This window comes from Ptychodera flava, chromosome 7 (genome assembly GCF_041260155.1).
Source record: "Ptychodera flava strain L36383 chromosome 7, AS_Pfla_20210202, whole genome shotgun sequence".
NCBI lineage: Eukaryota > Metazoa > Hemichordata > Enteropneusta > Ptychoderidae > Ptychodera > Ptychodera flava.
Window position 1 is genome coordinate 21,910,182 of NC_091934.1, and position 24,137 is coordinate 21,934,318.

The 24,137-nt window shown below is 36.2% G+C and overlaps 1 protein-coding gene across 10 annotated transcripts; it reads right to left on the bottom strand.

The window, feature by feature from the left end:
* Positions 1-2,191: 2,191 nt before the first annotated feature.
* LOC139137017 (MORN repeat-containing protein 1-like) lies at positions 2,192-23,895 on the bottom strand. 10 transcript variants are annotated; one of them, XM_070704923.1, is made up of 14 exons: positions 23,757-23,895; positions 22,179-22,250; positions 21,224-21,433; positions 19,785-19,875; positions 19,210-19,297; positions 18,454-18,661; positions 17,478-17,592; positions 16,719-16,894; positions 15,642-15,770; positions 14,848-14,951; positions 13,402-13,522; positions 8,009-8,044; positions 5,091-5,207; positions 2,192-3,424 (listed from the first exon to the last, which is right to left on the bottom strand). In XM_070704923.1, the coding sequence occupies exons 1-14, from the start codon at positions 23,818-23,820 to the stop codon at positions 3,252-3,254; spliced, it is 1,704 nt and encodes a 567-aa protein (XP_070561024.1). In that variant the 5' UTR covers positions 23,821-23,895; the 3' UTR covers positions 2,192-3,251. The 10 variants fall into 10 exon arrangements, 9 of the variants coding, with proteins under 9 accessions (XP_070561024.1, XP_070561023.1, XP_070561026.1 ...); XM_070704922.1 differs by having other exon boundaries at positions 14,848-14,957; XR_011553290.1 differs by lacking the exon at positions 8,009-8,044 and having other exon boundaries at positions 12,416-13,522.
* Positions 23,896-24,137: the final 242 nt, after the last annotated feature.

The following is a 24,137-nucleotide window of genomic DNA, read 5'->3' on the forward strand; positions in this document are numbered from 1 at the left end:
AAAATGTAAAAAAAATACGCCAAATCCCATAGGGATCACAAAAACTGGTTGGGTGGAGGAATTCAGGGATGGAGGGGGGTGGGGCGAAAATTCTCGGGGTAGTAGAGAGGGAACTTGAAAATTTTGCTTTGCCTATATGTAAGGGTGGACCTGAAAATATTTTGGTTCAATGGTTCTAATGTTAGTGATAGTTAAACAAAATCTAGAACCATTTTGTCGCATTTTATGACCTTTATCTCAAAAAATCTAAAAATGTATGAATTCTCATGAATTTCGTAAAAAAAGCAAGTAGGCCTCGTAACGGGGCAGAAGCTGCAACTGTTGATATTTTTTTTCAATATTTCTATGCAATGTACCAAATACAGTTTCTTGCTGTCTCCCTGTAGCATGCTGAAACACAGTTTGATGACAAAGCCTGTGTATGTAAATATTGGTGATAATTGAATTCGAGTCAAGACTCAAAGTTATTTGTCAATGATATGTTGGCAAGTTGAACACTGGGCAGTTCATCACGCTGTAGGAAGCAGAACAAGAAGGCAGTTGTGTAAACTGAACAAAAATATTGTCGAAATTATTCAAGTTAATACAGCTACTGCCCTGCTACTACCTACCAGGGCTAGAAATTAACTTTTTTCTCTGGTAGTACCCTTTGGCTACCATTTTTTGAAGTTAGTAGCCCAGTGACAATGGCTGGTAGCCTATGCATTTTATATTTAAGGAATATTTAGGGATATTTTTTTCCTTGAACCAGGCAAGAAAAGACCTATTTTTCAAAATTCTGCTCATGACAGGAATTTTCTATTCGTTTTAATAATGTGAATACTTGCACACGTTTAATACCCAAAGAACACCAGTAATACGGTATGAATCGGACAACAGTGACGTGACACTAAAAAGTTTGGTGACCTATTGACAACCGGTTTAAAACTCAGAATTGTATGCAAATTTCGACCGTTGCCATGACAGTGACTTTGTCTCAACCTGTGAAACATTTACACTGTAGAACAGCATAGGCTTCTGTGCTCGGGAGGATAAAATGATTTCCGTGTAACTGTGACTGATACATTATGATCTAAATGTAAAGAAAATGCATTTTCATTGGCCATCATTTCCAGTGCCTGTCAACCAAGTAAATCAGTTCAGATATTGAAACTTTGTAGCAAAATTCCGCTGCACAGTTGTCTTTGCAATTTGCATAACAAAGTCATACTCTTAGTCTGGCCTTTCTGTGTCCAGCTAGCTAGCTGGGTTTGACTGCATTCAACTCGCCCCAAAGTGACGGACATCACATGCAAAGTTCTTGTTCGGACTGAATTTCATGTCCCAGGCTTTGGTAGTCCGTGTGGGCTACCATTTCATGGCTTTTGGTAGCCCCAGGGAAAAGTTGGTGGTCTGTGGACGCGGGACGACTGCTAATTTCGAGCCCTGCCTACGTACGGGCATACTGACAGAGATAGCTCGGACTCCGATGTAGTTGAAGAAGGGTTTGGGTCATCTGACGCAAATGACAGTACATACTTGTAAAATATCAGGCCAGAGAGAAACGCTTGGAAGACCATTAAGACCATGAGACTTAACTGTTATCAGTGATTTTTGAATTTTGGCATATGGGAATGATTTAATATTGATTAAAAATGATGGGGTCATCATGCTTGATTTTCTACAAATCATGAAAAGTTAGAGTTTTTCACGAAAATCATTTAAAAATCAATATGTAAAACCATTCATGTCTCCTGCAGTGAATGAAACTTTCATCGTACAATAACACTGAAGTAAATTTTACACAGTTAGACTCTTATTCAAATGAAAAACTGTGACCAAATGAAATCATTTACTTTTTACCAAATTTGCTGTTCTTACACGCAAATTTTCAGAGATTAATTGGAGATTTATTTGATGGAATATTTTAACCTTCAAGTATTGCCAATTTTGTAAAACTCTTTTAAGTAGCATACACTGTTTTGGCAAGTGATGAGTTGTTGAATTCAGTTTCAGGATTGGAGCCTTAGGGTTTCAACTCCAACTGACGAAGTTGTAGGTTTTGCTTGAATAAAATGTGGACTCCTGTTGCAGAGAGTTGTTGTAAAGAAAACAAAACAAAACAGAAAAAGTAAAACAAAAAAGAGCGTTCTTGGAATGTATCAAGGCACCACAATCTCAAACAAACCTGAAATAATGCAATTACAATACATTTCTAATGCATATTACAAATTCTTTAATTAATCAAAAATTCCTTTAGACAAGAACTTCTGTGTCAATTATTCAAAAATATTTTCTCCTGGCATACATGTGATAATACAATGACAAAGTTTACAGGACGGACAGTGATTTTCTCATGAAAAATATTTACAAAATATTCATACAAACATGTATACATTTTGAAACTGACTTCAGAAAAATCATAGGGCTAACTTGTTCACCCCTGTAAAACAGAGTCCACACTATTCATAACAATGGGTTTGGGCCAAACCATGGTGGTAAAAGGGTTAAAAAGTCTTCCAGAAATATTCACTGAAAATTTATTAGTCGCAAAATATGAAAATGGCAGATATTTTCACAAAAGTTAGCATGATGTATCCAAAGTATACACAACATGATGTATCCAAAGTATACACAACATGATGTATCCAAAGTATACACAACATGATGTATCCAAAGTATACACAACATGATGTATCCAAAGTATACACAACATGATGTATCCAAAGTATACACAGCATGATGTATCCAAAGTATACACAGCATGATGTATCCAAAGTATACACAGCATGATGTATCCAAAGTATACACAACATGATGGTGATGTATCCAAAGTATACACAACATGATGTATCCAAAGTATACACAACATGATGTATCCAAAGTATACACAGCATGATGTATCCAAAGCATACAAAGCAAGATGTACCAAAAGTATACACATAAATAAATGAAGCCTTGGTGTATTTACAATAATTTTTCACCCAAACACTTTTTTTACAAAATTCAGCTGTACAGAACTTTCCCCTTTTTCAAGTAATGATTCTAGGAAATTATGTTTGACACATTCCGATTATAAACAAGTTCACACTATCATGGATAATTTGACTTACTATAGGCAAGTACAGATGATTTTGATCTTAAAAAAAGGTTTTCCTAGGGACTTTACCTATCTCTCAAATTGCACAAGGCTCCCTAGTTCAGTGCAAATTGATCCAACTCACAGAAAGTCACCCCTAACTCATCAGTTTTTGCCACCGTTGGTACTATTCTTATGACTTGTCCACATTTGTCTTGCTCCTCTTGGTGGAGCTCTTGCTTTTCTTGGTTGTCGGTTTCAGCTTCTCCAGGGCATTGGTGACTTTGATGAGCATATACGCTGGCTGTAAAGTCCTGCCCAGGAAGGGAGGATTGGTGACGTCCTGCGCCATTACGACATATTCACCTGTACAAGCATTGGCAAGAAAAAAAATATAATTGTTAAAAGAAAAGAAAACAGAAATAATAATAATTGTTTGATCATTGCTGTGACAGCTACAGAATCACTTCAGAGACAGTTGTAGTGTGTGCTACAGTGCCAATTGTTGCTGACAAACTGCAACCATTAATCTTTGACACAAAACATATGAAACAGTTAAGGTTACAAAAAATATGGTGACCATTATGAATCAGAGGCCTCAAACTGTTTGAGGTGACTTTTTCTGATATAATGTGCAATATACATGTTTAAACTTTATAAATATTTTACAGTTTCTGCCATTTTCATTATCATTGCCGGCTCACACAACAATTTGCGGAAATAAAAACGATACCCATAGACAATGAAAGGAAATTTATTTTACCAAAAGGCTTGGGAGCAGGTCAAATAAAAGCAATAATTTATTATATAAATTTCAGTCACAATAAATGGGAGCAGTAACTTTTGATTTACCATGGTTATATCATGGGGTAATTGTTCATAATACTTAACTGGCAATTGGTTATTGTCCTGTAACAAAGCCTATCTACTTGACAACATTTGTACATATCTCACTGTTATCGTATATCATCTTACTAGTAATGTATCATGTAAGAAGTCACAAATACACAAATAAATAAACTCGTCCGAGTATAAGCCCCAGGTTCGGCAACACTAAACAGCGGTAAAACTAGGGGAGGGGCTTATACTCGAGCAACCCCATGTTATCTGGCATGGACGCTTAATTTATGCTAATTTTATGCATGATTTTTTTCAACACCACTTGATCTTTCTATCGCTTTCAAAATCGACTTTCACATCCAAAGAAATTGATTGTACAATCTCTGAATACAGAAGTGACATTTTGGTTAAATTTCAGCATCGAAAAAAACCCCAAACTTGAAAAAAAGACGTCATGTATGCTGCTGATCAACAGTATATGTGAACAGGCATGCATTGCCCACATAGAAAGGCAACTCAATTTCCAATATCAAACTGTCTACATCTTGTGAAAACAACAACATAGCAGTGAAAATTGTAATAGTCACCAGGAAAAGTCTTCACAAATGAAAGGATAATTGCTCCAAACAAAAGAAACTGCATGTTTCAAGCTTGAAAACATCGTGGCCGTGAATGAAAATAAACAATGGCGGACGTGAGTGAGACTATTCTATTTAGGCGACGGGGGTGAGTAGGGTCAAAGAATCAAGATAGTACTGGAAAAACGTGTCATTTTCCTTACGATATTGTCAAGGGAACTCCAGTTTCCCATTGTTTTAACATCTTTTAATAGTTTCTTTATTATCGAAAATTAATTTTACCACGTTAAATGACCAAATGTACTCTCCTAACCTTTCTGTATTTGAGTTACAATAGGGTAGGGGCTTATACACGGATGTAATGCATTTTCTAAAATCCTCTAAAATCAGTAGGGGGGCTTATACACGAGCAGGGGCTTATACTCGGACGAGTACGGTACAAATAATATTTTCTGACTCATTATGAAGTTCATGAAAAACTGAATTTCAGAGATTTTGCTTTGACTAAATTCCAACCCCTATTTTCACAGTAAGCAAGCCCCACTGACTCTCTAAATCACTTTGACCATACCAAATATCAACATCAAAGAGGTAAGATAGCCCATGTATCTCACCTGGCCTTGCAAATCTCTCATCACCATAGGTCTTTTCTCGTCTCTGTTTTGCCAGTCTGGCATCTATCTTGGCGTTCTCCTTGGTGTCCAACTTTGTTGGATCTACATTTTCATTGTCTGTTCAAAGAGAAATCATGCAAAGTACAAACATCAGCAAAACAAAATGAATTTATTACAAGCCTTCTGCAAATCTAGAAACCAAAGTGAATGATCTTGCAAAACTTGATAAAAAAATATTAATAGCAATAAATATTTCAATTTCAATAAATCCCCTGATATCATGATTATATTAAAAATACTGTTTAGCATGTGATGTAATAGATTTTTTCTGACTGTGTTGCCGAACACAGATGATAAGATTTATCAGATCAATAAACAAAATCTTTACGATAAACAACTTGTTTATTAACAAATTCAAAACAATGTTGCATTTCATTAGTTTTGTGAAAAGTTCTATCAATATACTACTTATATAAGGAATGAGCTTTACAGTTTTGCAATTTTTCTTTTACTCTGATGGAAATTTTTTTGAGTTTAAGGCATATAACAGAAGATGGAATACGATAACACAGTATTGTAAGATTCACTCACTTTGTTCGTACACATTTTAAAATTATCACAAATCATAAACAGATACTTTGTGAGAACAAATCTCTTATGAAGTAGCAACTCCCTTTTCTGCATAATTATATGACATATTTCCCATATGATAAAAATTGAAATTGATTTGTAAATGGTTTAGTTACAGAAACAGCAGCAAAATAACTTCACCATTGTCTTTTTCACAGAGTATCAGCTCATAATGTATTTATGCACTAACATTAAAGCATTCATTCTAAGCTGCCTATTGTTACACTATATACTTGGTGTCTAGCTGTCCCACCACCTTGCTTTTAAATACCTTGTTATACAATTTTTTTTAATGCTGTATTCATATGCAGAGATGCAAAGCTATAAAAAATATTACCAGCCAAGCGATCTAATCTACCGCATTTACCGTGCTAATTTTTTTTAGCAATGGAATGAACATTACAAGTACTATGGAGTGGGGAAAAAAACTAGGTCAAAGGTCAAATGTCAGAACACACACTTTGGACTAATAAATGTTGATTTTACAACCAACAGTCTACCGGTATGTTATTTCCATGTTACATATACGTAGTTTTATCAGAGCATTCTTCCAACCCTGTATCTCAGAAAGTGGAATAACCCATCAGGGCAGGAACAATGGGATCATTCTACAATACGGCGACCGGAGGGGTGAAAGTCTCATGTCACTGGAGTTCTTTCAGCTGTGTGATATGAAGTAGGGGCTTGCTGTTTTTTTTTGTATCATTACTGTCATTGTAAGGCTAGGAGCCAGGTTCTTGCAACGCACCAAATCTTCATCCACCAAAATGCCAGATTTTACATAGAAAGTCACATTGTCTCCAAAGTTCATTAAGGTAGAACGCACCTCCGGGACAGACATTCGGACTCTCAAACTTTTACAATTCTCTTCTGATGTACCACATGTGGGGGTTCATTTTAAAGCTCTTGGTGAAAGAAAACTTTCACCGGCTTAGTTTTTTGAAATTCCAAAATTTTTATTTTTCTCCATAGAGTTAACACAGGGATGGCGGCCATTTTGAATTTCTAATATCTGTAAATCTTGGGTAATTTGTTTCTCTAGTACCAAAATTTGCATGGTGACCGCCTGTTTTTATTCTGGATTTTGAAAGAGAATGATTGAAAGATTCCTTGAGGAAAGTTAGAGCAAAAGTTTAAGTGTTTTACTTTCGAAGTGCATACTACCTTAAAAAATTTGACTAATTCTTGAATGCAAGGACAAACAATTGGTTCAAAATATTATGTTTTCTGAAGTCCACAGCACAGAGACAACTAATGCACATGTATAGAACTACATTCCTGATAAACAGAAAGACACAAATCTAAAACTTTTCTTGGTGCTGGACATTGAGTTGTAATTTATTGTCTACTTTTTTTGTATGATTTAATTCTTTTGTACAAGGACGTAGCAATTTCTAATGGTGAAGAATCTATTTTGAATATGAAAATAGCTGAAGCAGACATTCCTTTTATGGAGACGGTAATTCCTATTATGGAGATGGCAAGTCCTTATATGGAAGTAATTATTCCAAAAATGGAACTAGCCCTATATATTTCAAGTGTCTCCAATAAATCTAATGGTGCATTGGTGAAATTTCACATACTTTGATTCCCTTATTTGCACAATTGGCCAAACATGCTGATTTTGAACAGTATTTAAAATTTATGATTACAGGATGTTGAGACAATGTAGCTTTTCAGTACTGATTTCAGTCAGTACCATGGCCATGCTGGTGATTTTAGACACAGTGCATTACAACAGACGAATCAGACAAAACCATGCCTTTATTGACACTGCAGGAAAAAAAAAACTTTTAACAAACAATTTTAACCAGGTCCTACTGAGAAGTTAAAACTTTTATCAAGATCATGCAAAGGGAAATAAATAAAGTGAAATATTTTACACAATTGTAATTTTTTTCATGGTACTGATATTTTCGCTTCCAGAGTAAAATTTGTCAAACACTTTCTTTGATTCTACATCAGGATTTATCAAAAAATCTGACATTAAAATTTTTTTGATGGTGAATAACCGAATTTCACACCAAATTAGAAAGTTTGACAACAACAGGGGTATTAACCTGGTCATCCCTATCTCACTGCAAAATGGATTGATCCATCAGAGAAGAACAGTATAAGGACCATTCCAAAGTTTGCTGAAATGTGGGGGGAACAGGTTAAAAACCTGTGTTTGAAATTTCTCTTCGATGCAAGCATTAAAACAATGGCATTCACACACAGCTGAAAGAACTTCATGACCTTTTTTTTAACCATAGTATGTAAGACGATCGGGTCAGGTGACCCGTTACCTTGGAGATCATCATCATCGAGTGAGTCATTATCATCTGACAGTGCAAAAGATGACAATGGTGATGATAGACAGAATGAGAGAAAGGTGACAAAAGATAAGTTCAGTACTTTCATGCATTGGTGATTTGAAGTCATGGCAAAGTTTTCAACATCTAGTATTCTGTGGCATTATGGGAGAGAATGTCTCATAACATAATTGATATGCAAATAAGACAAATACCAAATCAGCCAATTACGACTGACTTTTGATGACCTCATCATGGTTAAATTTCATTTTTTTTCCATATTTTTCACTCCTATTTTAATTGTATATATGCTGTCATATTCAAGTGACACTTTATCACCATGGCAATTTTGAAAATTACTGTGAACATCAGACTAGTTACACTGTCAGGCAGGTTGAGTCCTCCAAAAATTAAACATTCAAATGTACATATTTACGGAAGTAGAGAAATTGAAAACAATGATTATTTACAGATCATGCCACTTGTACCCTTTCACCCCTATTCCAAGCAAAAATGAGCCATTCCAGACGTAAAGAATATTGTGTCTCTCTGTGGATACAAGAATTGGGTGATGATGGTGCATAGATCAAAGTTTTGCAGTCTTGCAATACTTTCTTGCCACTTGCCCGTGGCATTGTGGGTAATTGGTGTTCCTAGCATGCAACAGTTGTTTTCCAAGGCAGCAGTAAGCTGTTCTGCCCTTTTGCTTTAGGCCCGGGGAAGTAAGGGTGTAAGGGTCAACGAACTATGTGAAAAACTTTGCCACAACCATATATACAAAATACATGTACACCTGTACGTAGGTCAAAGGTTTCTATGACCTTTGACTCATGTAAAAGGTCACAACATAAAGGTTAAACATGGAAGACAATTTGCCAATACATTTTTTTAAGAGTTTGAAGGAGCTTGGAGAAACATGGTAAACATATGACAATGTTGAACATTAATATACAAAAAGACGGACACATGAACCAGTCCAAGCTCCAAGGTCAAGCGTGATTTATCAACTCAGTTGCCTGTAACATGCCAGCTCTGTGGGGGCTCTTTTCAAAACTGATGTCTCCTTAACTGGATTCAATTTCGGTATGTTTAAGTGACCCCTGACCCCAAAAGGTTCTAATACTTTCAGAACAAAATTTAAAAATTTGATAATTAAAGAAAGAAAAACAGATTAAGCAACACAAAAATAAATCAAGTCTGGAATGTCTCCATCATTTATGACATACGCTTTTGACTCTTTCCTGAGATTTGATGGCGAGAAAAAAGGGAAATAAAGACAAACAATTTGATATATCTTTGATGAGTAAAAAATTACTATATATACAAAAATGATTATAAAAAGAATCTAAAATATTTTGATGAATGAATTTTTGGTGCTGAAGGGACTGTACAGGTAATGAGTATGAATGACAAGATGGTGAGTTGACAGAGAAGTTGATTTTGAGATCTTGATGGATTGAAGTAAGTAACAGCGGTATTGATATTCAGGGGATAATGGTACGTGTGTAGCTTACCATTCGACGGGGTCCCAAGCAATCAATGAGTGTGCATGCACGCATGCAATGAACAAACACAAAACAGTGACAAAAGAAAAAAAATAATACTATTGAAATCAACATGCGATGGATCAAATAAAACGTAACTGTCAAAAATACTTGTTGGGTATGTGTGTGAACTTGAACTGGAGTATAGGTGAGATTGTATCTGTGAAAGATTACATTGGGAATGAAAACTGTGCGGGTATGTGATTGGTAGGGGTAGGGGTACTGGTGCATTGTGGGATTATTAATTGTTTGGGGAAGGGGTGAGGTATTGCGTTAATCTGTGGAATTTTCTTCATGAAATGATGACTTTAATTGAAAAGAGTTAAAAACTATAAAAAATGAAAGAGAAAATTCAAAAATACCTAAATTTTATGGTACAATTACTTAACAAACAATTGTTAAACAGAAACTATATTTTGATGTGTTGTAGGATTCAAATTTCTTATTAAGGCAAAAACAACAAATATTGGTAAAAAAAAAACAAGCAAAAAGGCATCAAAAACCATGAGTTATAGAAACTGTACGTACAAGAGACAGAGACAATCTAATACTTCTTACTGATAAACTAGAAAGAATTTCTTCAAAAAATGAAACCAAACTTTGGAAAGAAGACCATGTGGGTACTGTTTTAAAAGCTCATTATAACAGGTTAGGTTTCACAAAGTATGAACAGGAAAGGAAATTTACTTTCCTACAGACTCTACAAAACAAAAGTTTACCAGAAGACGCTGAGATTACTGCACACAGATATATTTTGTTTATCCATGATGGTGCAAATATTTGTGAGTGCAGGAGTGGTTATGTGAGGATGGCAGATCCTCATTGGTGCAGATGCTTGTCAATCAACACATACATGCAAATGAGTTATTCACCACAACCAAATATGGAATGTTATTCTCAAACAGACATTATTATGCAAATGTGTTTCCATGGCATTCATGCATTACCACTACCATATAAGGCAATCCACACACTGTAAGCTGGAGGCATGCAAGGTAGCACACCACGCGGAGGAACAATGCAATTGACCCTTCATCTAGCTGCAGGATCACCTTTGCATGAGGGTTACTTGGTCGTGAAAAATAATTGATATGTCAATAAAGAGATTGATCAAAATTTTCCCGCCAAAAAAATTTAAAGGTATAATCAAAATTGTCAAGCTATAGTAACACATTTCGTCTGGTTAAGATGTGTAACACACATACATACCTAACCTTATTACCTTAACGTACGTGTAATATGTTATGAATGTGATCTGATTTGATGAAATAACTATTGAGCAAACTTGTCTACACTGTTTACACCATCCAAGTAGTACAAACTCATTATTGTTTCCTTGATGATCATTATGCAAATCATATGCATACATCCTCATTAGTATTCTAATATATTTTCAGATTTTTATTTACATAAATTTGTAGCATCACAATTTCCAAAAGCGAAGGGATGGTTTGAGAATTCTAAATCGTCTGAGGAAATCAACTGGAAAGGGAATGTTGGCAAATATGGAACTATCGGACAATTTGCAAAGAGACAGTTTTCAAAAGTTATTGTTTCCTATCAAAATTTTCCATCAGACTGAGCTCTTTGGTTACAAGTATCTTTATTTCAGCAGAATTTGGATGAAATCAGACTTTAACGGAATTTTTGCCTACTTATTTTTAGTTCCACTCGGTAGATTGTTCAGTTGATGACAAACTCATGAGATTTGCTCCCTAATATTAAATATTGTGAAAAAAAATGAAAACCTGCATGGAACCAAACTGCCACGATCACTCTTAAAATTCATTTATGGGTGATATGGTTCTTCCTTATATTAAAACTAAGTACAATAGAATCAAGCTTGTTCTTAGATCAATCATTCAGACTCAGTAACTTTTGATCTGTTTCTCATTATTTTTTCTTCTCTTTAGTAAAATACAATCTTGTTCCACTGCCAAAACCATATCCAAATACCCTGTATTTCACTTTTGAAGACAGCCTGTATTGTGTTATCTCCAATATTATTGTTGCAAACTTGAATTTTCAAATTAATACTGCATAAAGTGTGAAATAAATTGTGTTGGCAAGGTCAATACTTTATATTTCAACACACTTTAGGGAAGGGAAGGGGGAAATGTAGATGTACTAGTGATAACATTGTAAACAGTTGCAGTTATAGTCTCTTTAGGTAACACACCGTGTCTATGTGATATCAGACACAAATTTATCATTGTCTTTCCCTCTTAACACTTGCTATGGTTACACAATCTCAGAGCATCCACATACTTTTTTCTGTCTTGATTTCTTTTTTCACGAGGAGCTGGATAGGTTTAATTCTGAAGGTTTGTTAACTGGTGATTGGCCTTCTTTGTTAGTTGTCAATTGTACCTGTGCCTTGAATTTTAAATAATGTTTTGCTCGAATCTAGTTACATCATTTGCTGTTTTGGAGACAAAGTTTCTAGAAGCTCTGAAATTGTTTTTTTTTTTAAATCAAACATCACACACCTTTGACATTTGATGAATTGTTATAACAATTATTACTTCAAGCAATCTATTTAAATGATGAATTTCTGGTATTAGGTTTTACTATAAATGCCACCTAGATGCAATGGTTTACTTTAAGAGTGTGAACTGAATGGATAAACACACTCCCTATAACCATGACGATAATGTTGAACGGTGAAAAAATCTAATTTTATGTTTATATTTTCGATTTTCAGTCACCTACAATAATTTATTAGTGGCATTCCTACAACAGAAAAACAGAATTCCCCCAAACAACAGAGACCATGCAACCCCCATGTGGTGATTCCTGCACGCAAAGTTGCCAGCGAGGGCGCCATTTACATGGCTCCAGTGGGTGAGTACTTCACCTATGCTTCGGCCGACTTTGGCTCCCAGCCTTAGCGCAGCCACCAAGTTGGTGGTCTTCCCCCGGGACTTAGGCCGCAGCTCTTCTTCGAGTTGGTCCAGGATTGTGAAAGGAATGTATCCCTGGGGTGCGGACGGAAGGATAAGATCCTAGAGACCGGTCAATGGCAAGACATGGTAAGGAATCAAAATATGAAAGGGTTCAGGTGATGTAATATGAATACATTTGCATATATTAGCAGGAACTTGGCTACCAGACAAGCACAGGAAACAATGTCAGAGGAACAACAATTTCGATGTGTGAATTTCTGTCTCTTGATTTATTGACAAAATATTGAAACAGCATTTTTGAATTCATAGGCAACTTATATCAATAGTACCCATTTATCATTCATGGTTTTTCTCCATTGAATTTGTGACAATATTTTTAATTTGATGCCACCTTGAGAAAAGTGAAAAGGTTTCATGAGTGAAGGAAAGTGGAAGTCAGAATGACAGATGGACAGATAGACAGACAGATATAGTAGATAGATAGGTAGTTGAATAGATAGACAGACATCCAGGCAGATAGGGTGAGTAGCATTCTGTAAGGAAATTGAATGGTGAAGAGGACACAAACGGACTGTAAAAGTTGAAGGTGTGGATGGACCTGCAGTGTTTTAGGCATCTTACTATAGTTTAGGTAGGACAGACAATAATGGAATCTAGAGTGACGGATAAATGTCATGGCCATTTAGCAAACTGCCATGACAGTTTAGATTGACAGACGACAGAGGTGGCATCACAACATCCAATTCAACTTCCTCTAGTAAAACTTCCTATGCTTGCCATACACCCAAATCCCTGCCAGTCGAAGTACCAACCCAACCTCTCTGAACAATGGAACAATCCAAGCATAAACATACTCAGATTGTTCCAAAACAAAGCAAGAGATAATACAGGGGGGTTGGATGTCGTTCTACACAGCGAGCCTATCTTTTATTCCCACCTGAAAATGTCTGGCTACCCCGTGTGCTACTCAGAGATGACTCGGTAGCATGCAGTATCTCCTCCTCATCCATAATGGAGAAGGGACGATATCCGGGGGGAGCACTTGGCAAGAGAACACCCTACAAGTAAGACACATGCATATACAGAAACAGACAGGTAAATTCACATCAGAGATTAAGGGAGTACGATTCCTGTACAATTCATGGTTTTTAGTCACCTTGCGTAGGATAACCCTGGGTAGGAGGGGCTAAGTATAGAAGGAGGGCTGGGTAGGATGTTCTAACAATATCAAGTGGGTAATTTTGAACTCCAGCAGCACAGCACATTTGAAATGTACTGACCAAATTGTTTCAGTATCCTAAGATTGTATTGGTAGTTTCTATATTGGTAGTTTCGATTTGACTCAAAAAAGTGTCCATTTCCAAAGTACAGGTGTAAAAGAAACTACTTTTCACCCAATTTCAACGTTTTTTGCACAGCCATCCTATTTAAAATGGTCAGGTACATTGAACCAAAGACTAAAATAACAGGATTAAATTTGATATCGCACTTTACAACCCGGTAAAATTTATTTCATCAAGTTCGGTTCTTCTCTTTTTTTAAAACCAGTTCATCCCCAGTTCCCTATAAACAGACCCACAATCACCTTTGATAACAATGAATTTGGGCCAAACCATGGTGGTGTAAGGGTTAAAGCTAGAGTGAAATTTACATAATCACTTTTCTTGAGGGAAAGTAACTTATTTTGAATCATCGTACACCCTTAATACTGATTGTTAGATTTCTGGACAAAAAACAAAAATTAGTTACACAACATAAGACAAAATCTGATAAATACATGTAGAATAGGCAAATATGGATTAGGTAGGTTACAACATGAAGAAATTAGCTTGAGTTGAATACAACCATGGCTGTTAGAACATACATGTAATTCTTCACAAATAGATTTGTAAATTGTATCAAACCACGCTCTGACAACTTAGCTGTTCAGCTCAGGGAAGAAGTAGTAATATCTGGATACTTTCAAACAGTCCTTAATTTTGGATATAAAATTTTGGTGTTTACTGACGAACTGCTCAATACATTGTCGATAAAATAGTGCATAACAGGATCATTCAGGAGATTTCGATACTCTGCAATTGGACATTTCAAACTTCATTACTGGTATGATAAACTTTGCTTTGTAGCCAAACTTCATTAATGATATTGTATGAGAACACTTTACCAACAATAGTCTTGACAGGTCAGATCAGTTTGCCTTCCCGACACATGTGCATTCTCTCTCTCTCTCTCTCTCTCTCTCTCTCTCTCTCTCTCTCTCTCTCTCTCCTTTTCAACACAACAATATCTATCTTTTTTCTCATCACTCCTCTATCCACATAGACCTTTCATTCATCCTATTTTCATTGTGATTGAATCTTTCTGTTTTTTTTCCTCTTAATACCTGGAATGATGTCTTCCCCTCGTCTGATCTGTGCGTATTCACTGGAGGTGGTACTGGAGTTTCCTGTTCCGGTACTTCCATGGGCATACTTGCTTGTCCCTCCCCTGTAACTGGGATCAGAGAAGAGAAAAACAAATATTTTTAGTTTCTAAGTTTTAAGATTTTTGATCGATGTTTATATAATTTTGCTCATTTTCATTTTTGTCATGTGATCAACTTGACTTAATTTAGACTTTGCTCTGCAACCAAGTATGACTATTTCTGCAAAATTTCAAAGGTCTACATTTGGTAGTTACAGTGTATGGCACGGACAGAACTGCATACAGACAAACATGCACACATACATGAAAACACACACATACATTCGTACATATATGTATACATAGATACATACAGAGATACATACATAGACACACACATAGATACATACAGATGTTGGACACTGGACAGCTACTGCCCCTATAGATTCTGTTGCCATGGCATTTGTAATATAAAGTGTGCATGCAGGACTAGCAAGCTAGACTGGATTGAATGATGTTGACCAGACACCAATTAATACTGAATGCATTTGCCGAGGCCACTACTCACATTTAGATTATTAAGGAACTGAGATAACTTCAAGTAAATATATGTATAAAATTCAAACAAAAGCTGTGCTAGATTTGCTGTGTATCACAACTGATATTAGCTGATGAAAGTGCTCTCAATTTATCAACACTTTTTTTGGTAAGGTCTGGTAGGAAGTATTTTTTAATTTTCAAATTACAGAAAAAGCAGAGTTGAGTTATTCTCACCCTCAGGTTGGTCCCCATCTAATGGTACCGGTACATCCATTGGTTTGCCCTCTGGTGGTAGGGTTGCTGTTTCTCCGGTCGTTTCCTCCTTTGGAGGTTCCCTGATTTCAGGATTTTCTGTAGCTTCTCCTGGAAAAGTCAAACGTGTGATGCCCTACCGTACATACAAATCCTTTCACTCACACCATTAAAGTGCTGCGGACATCTCGTCCTAGTGGAAATTCTTCTCTGGCCTAGCTTGTGCTGACTTGAAAGTTTAATATTTTTCATGAAGCAAGCACAGAAAATGAGGACCATGTCAATTTCAAACATCATTTGGGGTTGGAGCAATAATTTGCTCTGTCACCCCAGATTTTTATTCTTGATTAGGACAATAGTGAGCAGCTTAAAATTGCTCATCCCTGATTCAAATGAACAGGTCCATAATCACCATTGATTTCAATGGGTTTGGGCCTAACCATGGTGGTAAAAGAGTAACCCTTTGAGTTGTGTAATTTTTCTCACTCAAATTTTACTGCAACATTTTACCAATTTTTTATGAATTTTTCTGAAATTTTTTGATAGTTTTGGCTCAAATGGACATCACATTTCATTGGCTACAGTTTCTCATCAAAATTTTGGCAAAAATCTGAAAAAAATTGACTGGGTTATATTTTATAAAGGTGACCAAAATTGACTTTGGCGCTCAAAGGGTTAACTTTGTTTGAGAAAAGTATGAGCAAAGGTTTGAATCTTTCATTTGCATACACTGTAGCTGTATGTAACCTTAATGAGTCTATCCATAATACAATTATTATAATGTATTAAACTCTAAGGAGCAGACTGTAGACCACAAGCCAATACAATTCTGTTCATCTTGAGAAAATTTTACATATTCTATATAAGGACAGCTCCTAGAAATTTCACAAGATTTGCACTTCAATTATGTAGAGTCCAGAAATCTAGTGTGTTTGAGAGTGCACTGTATACTAAGCTGACACCATCAAATGTCAACAATGTTTTTTCTATAATTTCTTCGGTAAAATTGAAACCAATAGACATAAAAAATCACAATCTTGGCTTGTTTTATTGCCTCACCTTCGATAGGTTTGTCCTCTGTCACAACGTCCTCTCCTTCCTCTTCAAGATTCACTTCAGCTGATGAACTGTCACCGATGTTGCCGATAGATTTATTCCCGCCAGGTGACGGTGGCCGCTCATCAAGTTTCATGTTGTTAACTTCTGTCAGCGGATAATTGACGACATCATAACCACTGCCAAGAACAAAAGAAACCTTATTAGCCTTTTCAGGATTTCTTTAAAGCCATTTATAGTTTCAGACTGCTCCATACTGCTGAATGGGATCTGAGATTTGACTTTGTGTGATTTTTGTAACTGTCTGACTACACTTCAGCGCCAAAATTAATTTTTTCACCTCTACAAAATATAACCGATAAAATTTTTGTAGATCAATACAATTTTTCCAGATTTTCTCCAGACTTTTGATCAAAAACTGTAGCTACTGAAAAGTTATATTCACTTGCTCTAAAATTTTACAAAAATTACAGAAAAATCCATAAAAATTGGTGAATGTTGTACTAAAATATTTGTGTGAAAAATAACAGCACCCAAAGGGTTAAAACTAGTAATGCACAACACATGGCCAAATCATATCGTTTACTAACAATTATTTTCACTGACTTGACATGACAGTGGTATTTTGTGCTAGAGTGATCTCCTGTCTGCCTTGATTTTAATACAAATTATGAATAACTTGACCTGCATTGAGTTATATCATAACATATGTTGTGATATCCTATGAAACAAAATATAATGCTTAAATAGATCAGCACTCACTATGGGGTTGGTGTTGGTTTCTCTTCGATGTCTTCTATGAGGTTGAAAAGCGGCGTTCCTTCACTTGGAGTGTAGTGTCTAAACCCAGCGATAATTTGAATCTCCCGACCGTTATCTGTGAAAAAAATTGAACGGCAAAAATCAACCTACACTTGATATTACATCAATCTGTCTACAAAGAGAAGTTACACAATTGCACATGGTGGCTGTGAAGAAACATGTCAGTAACAGCGTCTGTGATCACCCTGCTTGACATGGTCATTACTTTCTACCCAATGAGATCACCTTGCAGAGATCATGTGACAGGGATGTATCCAATAGTAAGCCTGCCTGATGAAATTTGCACACTTGTAATTGTTTTTCTTCCAAACACAGTATCACTTACGCATCACTCATCCATTGATTTTAAACAATGTTTGTCTATGTTGAGGACAAAATGGTCCTATTGGATGTATTGTCACGCAATCTAATCTATCCTCTTCTTGCATTTTGAGTAAAATTTTTCCATGTGAGTACAATTTTTAAAATTTCCTCTCTGTAAAGATCCATCTATGCTCCAGGGACAAAGGACTTAAGGTGGTATGCACCTTGAAAGTGAAAGACTTAAACTTTCCTTAAGGAATATTTCAACCATTTTCTTTCAAAATCAAGAATATACTGTAAATCAGGGGTCATCGTGCAAATTTGGGTATCGGAGAAATTCATTACCGGATATTTACCGATACTTGACATTCAAATGGCCACCATCCCTGTGTTATCTCTATTGGGGAAAAGAAAGTTCCTACTAAAAACTCCATTTACTCCATAAGCTTCAAAATGAGCCCTAACAAGTGGTACACTAAAAGAATATTGTGAAAGTTTGAGAGTCCAAATATCGAACGTCTTTCCCCAAGGTGCATTCTACCTTAAACGTCAGTCAATGTATCTTTTCAGATGTACAGAGGACAGCATGTGTACACAAACACAACAAACTCACCTTCCACCAGTTCTCCTTCAGCATTCCGTGTTTCCACGGCAACATTGAATGTTGTACCTTGCACCAGTTCAATAACTGGCTCCCCGACAAAGACCAGCCTGTCGGCTTCTATGGCAGGACGTCCGTTGATCCAGATGCCCTCGTAGGACATGCCTGACACACCGATGTATGTACCCTCACCATTGAACATGTCATTCCTCCACTGACCCTGAACAAATAAATATATAAATATGATATCATGAATATATTTAGGAGAAGCTTGGCTATTATCTATAAAATGATTACAGGAAATATATTTTCTACAGCTATGACAGATTAATTTACATGAGAATTGTTAATTGGGTGGTGGCAGTACATAACGCACAATTTTCCAGAAATGAACATTCTCGATTAATTACTCATTATCAGTTAATTTGCATATTCAAATGATACAAATCAATAAACTTTGCATACATGAATTCCTTTATTTAGGAAATAGTGGATAACAAAGGTGGCAGCAATAGCCATGGCTGCAAATAAGCATGGCTTGTCAAGAGCGTTTGCAGTGGCTGACTTTTTTCATGACTCTGTTCAGAGGTGGTATTGGCAATCACTGTAATAACAAGACACACCTGTGGTTGATGACTATGGTATCTATTAATTTCATGGCATGCACTGGGTATGAGTGGTCAACACCCAGACGTGGTTCAAAGTGGGCAAGATTAAAGCCGGCAAGATTTGAAATGCCACAGCAAAGGGTGAAAGGTGAAAACTTACATCATACAATGACGTGTCCTGAAAATGCATCTCACCACTGCCCTGCCTTTGACCGTTGATCCAATCACCAATGTAGCGATCACCATTTCTGAAAAAGTCCAAAAACCTTTAGAGGGCAGTCACCTGGCACATAACGAAGACAGTTGATTAGATTATGTTTTGTACTCTCCAGCTTTTGTATTTTTTGATATTCTAGTCGAACAACTGCACATTTCAAATGATCGTCTGCCTTGTGGAAGATTGGCTATATTGGCTGAACAAGTTATTTACTTGAAATAAAGTTTATTTTTATTATAAAAAATAATTATTATAATTATTTATTTTTCCTCAGTTGTATGGTTCATTGCATATTGTTGTGTACATATATTCTCTCTGACTCTATCACTAGCCTACTACTTACCAACATGCATGCTATCTCACATCTCAGCACAAAGAAAATAAAAAAGTCTTTGTGTCATCAACACAAGTGTTCAAATTTAAAAGTGTTGTTATTGGAACAGAATCAAACTATGGAAATGTGCATCATAACTTTCCAAATTATTTCCCAGAATTCACCAGCCATGACAGTTACTTACGCATACGTCTGCTGTCCATCGCCATGCCTTTTGTTGTTGTGGAATGATCCTTCATAGATACCACCGTCTGCATCGGTCAGTTCGCCATGCCCTGAAACACAGAAAATGATTAAAACTTTAACAGCACTTAATTCTGTACCAAGGAATGAAATTTGCTACTTTGATATATTCATGAATCTTTCAAATTTAATTTGTGAGAATGGCATTAAATTCAACAGAATTCAACTTGGCAGCTTAAATTAGCATGTCCCTCGGATACAGATATTTTAACTCTCAAATTTTTCTTATACTTTTCTGTCTATCCCTTGTTGGGGCTTCTTTAGAGCTCTTGAAGAAACATTCTAACAGTCTTAATTTTTCGAAAATCAAGAATGTTATTTTTCCATTGAGTTAACACAGGAATGGCCATTTTGAATTTAAAACATCGGTAAATGATAGGCATTTTGTCTCCGAATCATACCAAACTTTGTACAGTGTCACTTTATTTTTGTTCTTGATGTGGTAAGAGATGGTTGAAAGTTTCATTGAGGAAAGTTTGAGCAAAAGTTTATGTCTTTCACCTACGAGGCGCATACTACCTTAACTGGAAAAAAGGCATTCCCTGAAATTCTATCCTGAAGCCCAGAGAATAACATTTCACTTTCCTAAACAAAAACATCAATACCTACAGTAGATGACATGAACGTTTTAGAAAAGCTTATCTTCCTGTGATAGGTTTTGGCGGGAAATGTTAAAATCTATGAATGCAAAAAAATTTACAATTTCATGGACATTTTAATTATGAATTAAATAATTTTTGAAAGTACACGTTATGTTGAAGAAATGTTAAACAATTTCATTTGAACTTTGCCTTTTCTATGAAAGGCAATCTCTATTTTATGGATTGTCACAAGCAAAATGAAGGAGACCACTTCAACTTCAAGTACAGTATGCCAGTGTATGGTTGTGGAGGGACCGTGACCAGTGGAAGGTTTTTTGACCTTTCAGTCACGGAGTCATCAAACGACTCCCTTTTTCCCAAATTTGTTTACCATGATTAGTTTTGACAAGAATGTCATTTACATGTTGGCATTGAATATGAAAAAATTTGTAATTTCTTTCAACAATTCGTAGTTGGCAACATTTATCAGCGACAGCTGAAACAGAATGAAGATGTTGTACGATGGGGAGATCGATCTAATCAAACCAATCAAAAGGAATCAAAGTCTTTATAAGGGCAAGGCTATCAGCAATCTGGCATTAATGTTTGTTGAATGGCGTCGCTAACAAAAAGATGCCATGGGAATCCCATGGTTTGATCACGGGACTCAATACTGTATCATGGAAATGCATAGGATTTCTACAGACCACAGGACACTTATGGATCAGTTCCTATAGGATACTTCTGTAACTTATGAGGGACACTTTCTAAATATCACCTCTCTTCTTTCATTCCTTACCTTCCCTCTTGTTTCTTTGGAAAGCGCCCTCATACCTGGATGAGTCTGCGTACGTCATCACGCCATGCCCTTCGAGCTCCCCATTCTCAAACTGACCCGAGTATGTGTTTTTGTTGTGACTCCAGTACCTTGTTCCGTGCCCTGCAATCTCCCCATGGATGAACTCACCCTCGTAGTAACTTCCATCTTTCATCAGCAGTTTTCCATGACCTTGACAGTTTGACACAACATGGAATGAGGGCTAAGGATTAAATATTCTCAAGGGATAACCTGTATCGTGACATTCAAACTCTACTGCCGGTATTTTTCAACATATTTTTAAGTAGTTTTCCTGTTATTGTCAGATACAGTATCTTTTTCTGCTCCCACAGTCATGTCAAAGAGCTCAAGGGTCGAACAAAGTCTTTTCCATTTCTAACATCCGATATTATTATTGAAAAGAGAATCCTAGTCTAGACAAGAACCCATTGCCAACAGCATCACTGCATAATTTACAAATGCATTCTGTTGGCAAAACTTATGCCTTGTATTGCAATGTACTGGGTCCTTTAGGCAACTTCTGAGGCAAGTTTTGGAACAACTTTACAAACCAATTACACAAGTGTGATAACATTTAGATCAATTTCACTGTCCATTCTTATCTGCATAGCAGTGTAAGGCAAAACAAGAACATAACCTATGTGTCACTGACGAAAACAATTTTAAAATTTGTCCCTTCAAATATTCAAGACCTGAACAATGACTGAATATTTAAATTTGATCCCATACAAACACCACACTTGACTTCCTATCTTTGCAAAAAAAAAAAACAAGACTCATGAATGACGTACAGAAGCTACACTGAAATCAAATGACAAATTTCAAATTTATGCAAAAAGATGATAAAAAACAAGGTGAGAACTGCAAATCAAAACAATTTCAAAACACTGCATCAATTTTCTAAACTGTTACTTACCATGTTTTTTGCCATCCCTCCATTCACCTTCGTATGTGTAGAAACTATTTGAATAAATATATTTTCCATAACCTATAAAACCAAACAGAATGTAAAAAAAAAAATATTTCTCAATGCTATAATACTTTTTGTAACAGCCCTAAATAAAGCTTTCCCTTGATAACTTGGCAGTAGAAGAGTATTCATTTTGGAGTGGAGTGACTGAGTGTTGCAAAACGTTTCAAGGTGGTTTCGATTACTCAGCTTCCACATTGATAAATCAATTACACGAAATGAGAAATCCCTGAAACACACATTTCGATGTTTCAGGAATAGAACCTACACCACAGGGAAGACAGGATAAACAAACAAACAAACAAACAAATTAAAAAACAAATAAATAAATATAACAGAAAACGTAAAATTGAATGGGATTTGAAATAATTGAGTGAACAACACATGCAACATGTACTGGATGCGACATCAGATCTCTACAGGATAAACAAATAAACAAAAACAATAAATGAATAAACAAAAAGAGATGTGACGTCAGGTTACTGAGTAATGATAATGACGTTGCATCTTGAATATGTTGTGTTATTCAATCAATTATTTAAACTCTTATTCAATTTATCATTTTCTCTTTATCTATTTATTTATCTGCTTGTTTGATTATCCCGGCTTCCCTGCATCTTCACAATGATTGCTTTCGGGTGCTGGTGATTGATCTACCAGTTATGTCCAGAAGTCTCTCATCAAATGATGACATCATATTAATGTTTTTAATCGTACACAGATAATATTGTGCATGATTATTAGTAGAAGCTCATTTGGTCTTATCATAGACCTTTGAAAAAAGTATGTTTGCAGAGTTTTTGAGCATGGAAGTATTTTTCACCCCCATACTATGATCTTACGAACTTATAGCTGCAGTACAGTAGCTCGAGGTTTTGCCTGGGTATTTGGGTCGGACGGCAAAACCAGACCCAGGCAAAACCTCCAGTTACTGTACTGCAGCTAACGAACTTTGAAAGACGTTTTTATAGCAAGTATCTGCCGTTCATAAATAACCCATTTCAATTTTTGCGGAATGGATCACGGTCTTAGTGAGTGGACACGGGAAAGGAATTTCAGCTTCCCTGCTTGGCTGTTTTCTGGCACAATCATGATTCAAGCATAGACTGTTGAGCGGAAACCTCTGCTCTGGTCTATGGTGATCCAAGACTTTCTCAATCTAGCCATTTAATAGTCTTTTGGTAGCTCCATGATTTAGCATATATGCACTGTAAAATCATGATACAGTCACCAACAGAAGAGTAATTATGCCATCATGGAACACTGATCCTTTGAAGATAAAGTGCTAATGGTGATTGTACCGTCATGGCCCTGCTTCTGACTACAACAATTCGATCCGAGGCAGGGTTTCACTACTTCAAGTTCGTGTTTTATTCATTGACATATCTGCAACGCGCAATGTAAACACCGGGGTTTCCGTTGAACCTCGGAGAAGTCTTATTTGTCTTCAAGAAAATCCACTACCCGCATACCAAAAAAGTTACATTAATTGGAAAAAGAGTGTTGGGTGTTCCCATCTCTTACCCTCTCGCAACTGTTTTCTCGTTTCTCCAACATAGTTGCCCTGTTTCTTCACCCTCGCCGCCATTTTAATGTGGCTTCGTCAGCATTCATGTAACGTGAGTGTTGATTAGCGAAATTCTAATCACTTGACCAATCAGTGGGGGTTTTACAGAAGGATTCGGCAGCTTGACGACCAAACGCGTCCCCTTCGGTTGTTCGTCAAAAGAGGGCGCTACCTACTCTGAACCTGAAACCATCAAGAAAGGACGATGCTGAAGCTATTTTCGCTTAAGAGACTTTTGACCGCTTTTGGCCAACGACATTTATATTGATAAAATGTGGACATTTAAGTTTAGCCCTGTTTCGATCCTAGAACAAACTTCCTTTCGACCCCGAAATTAA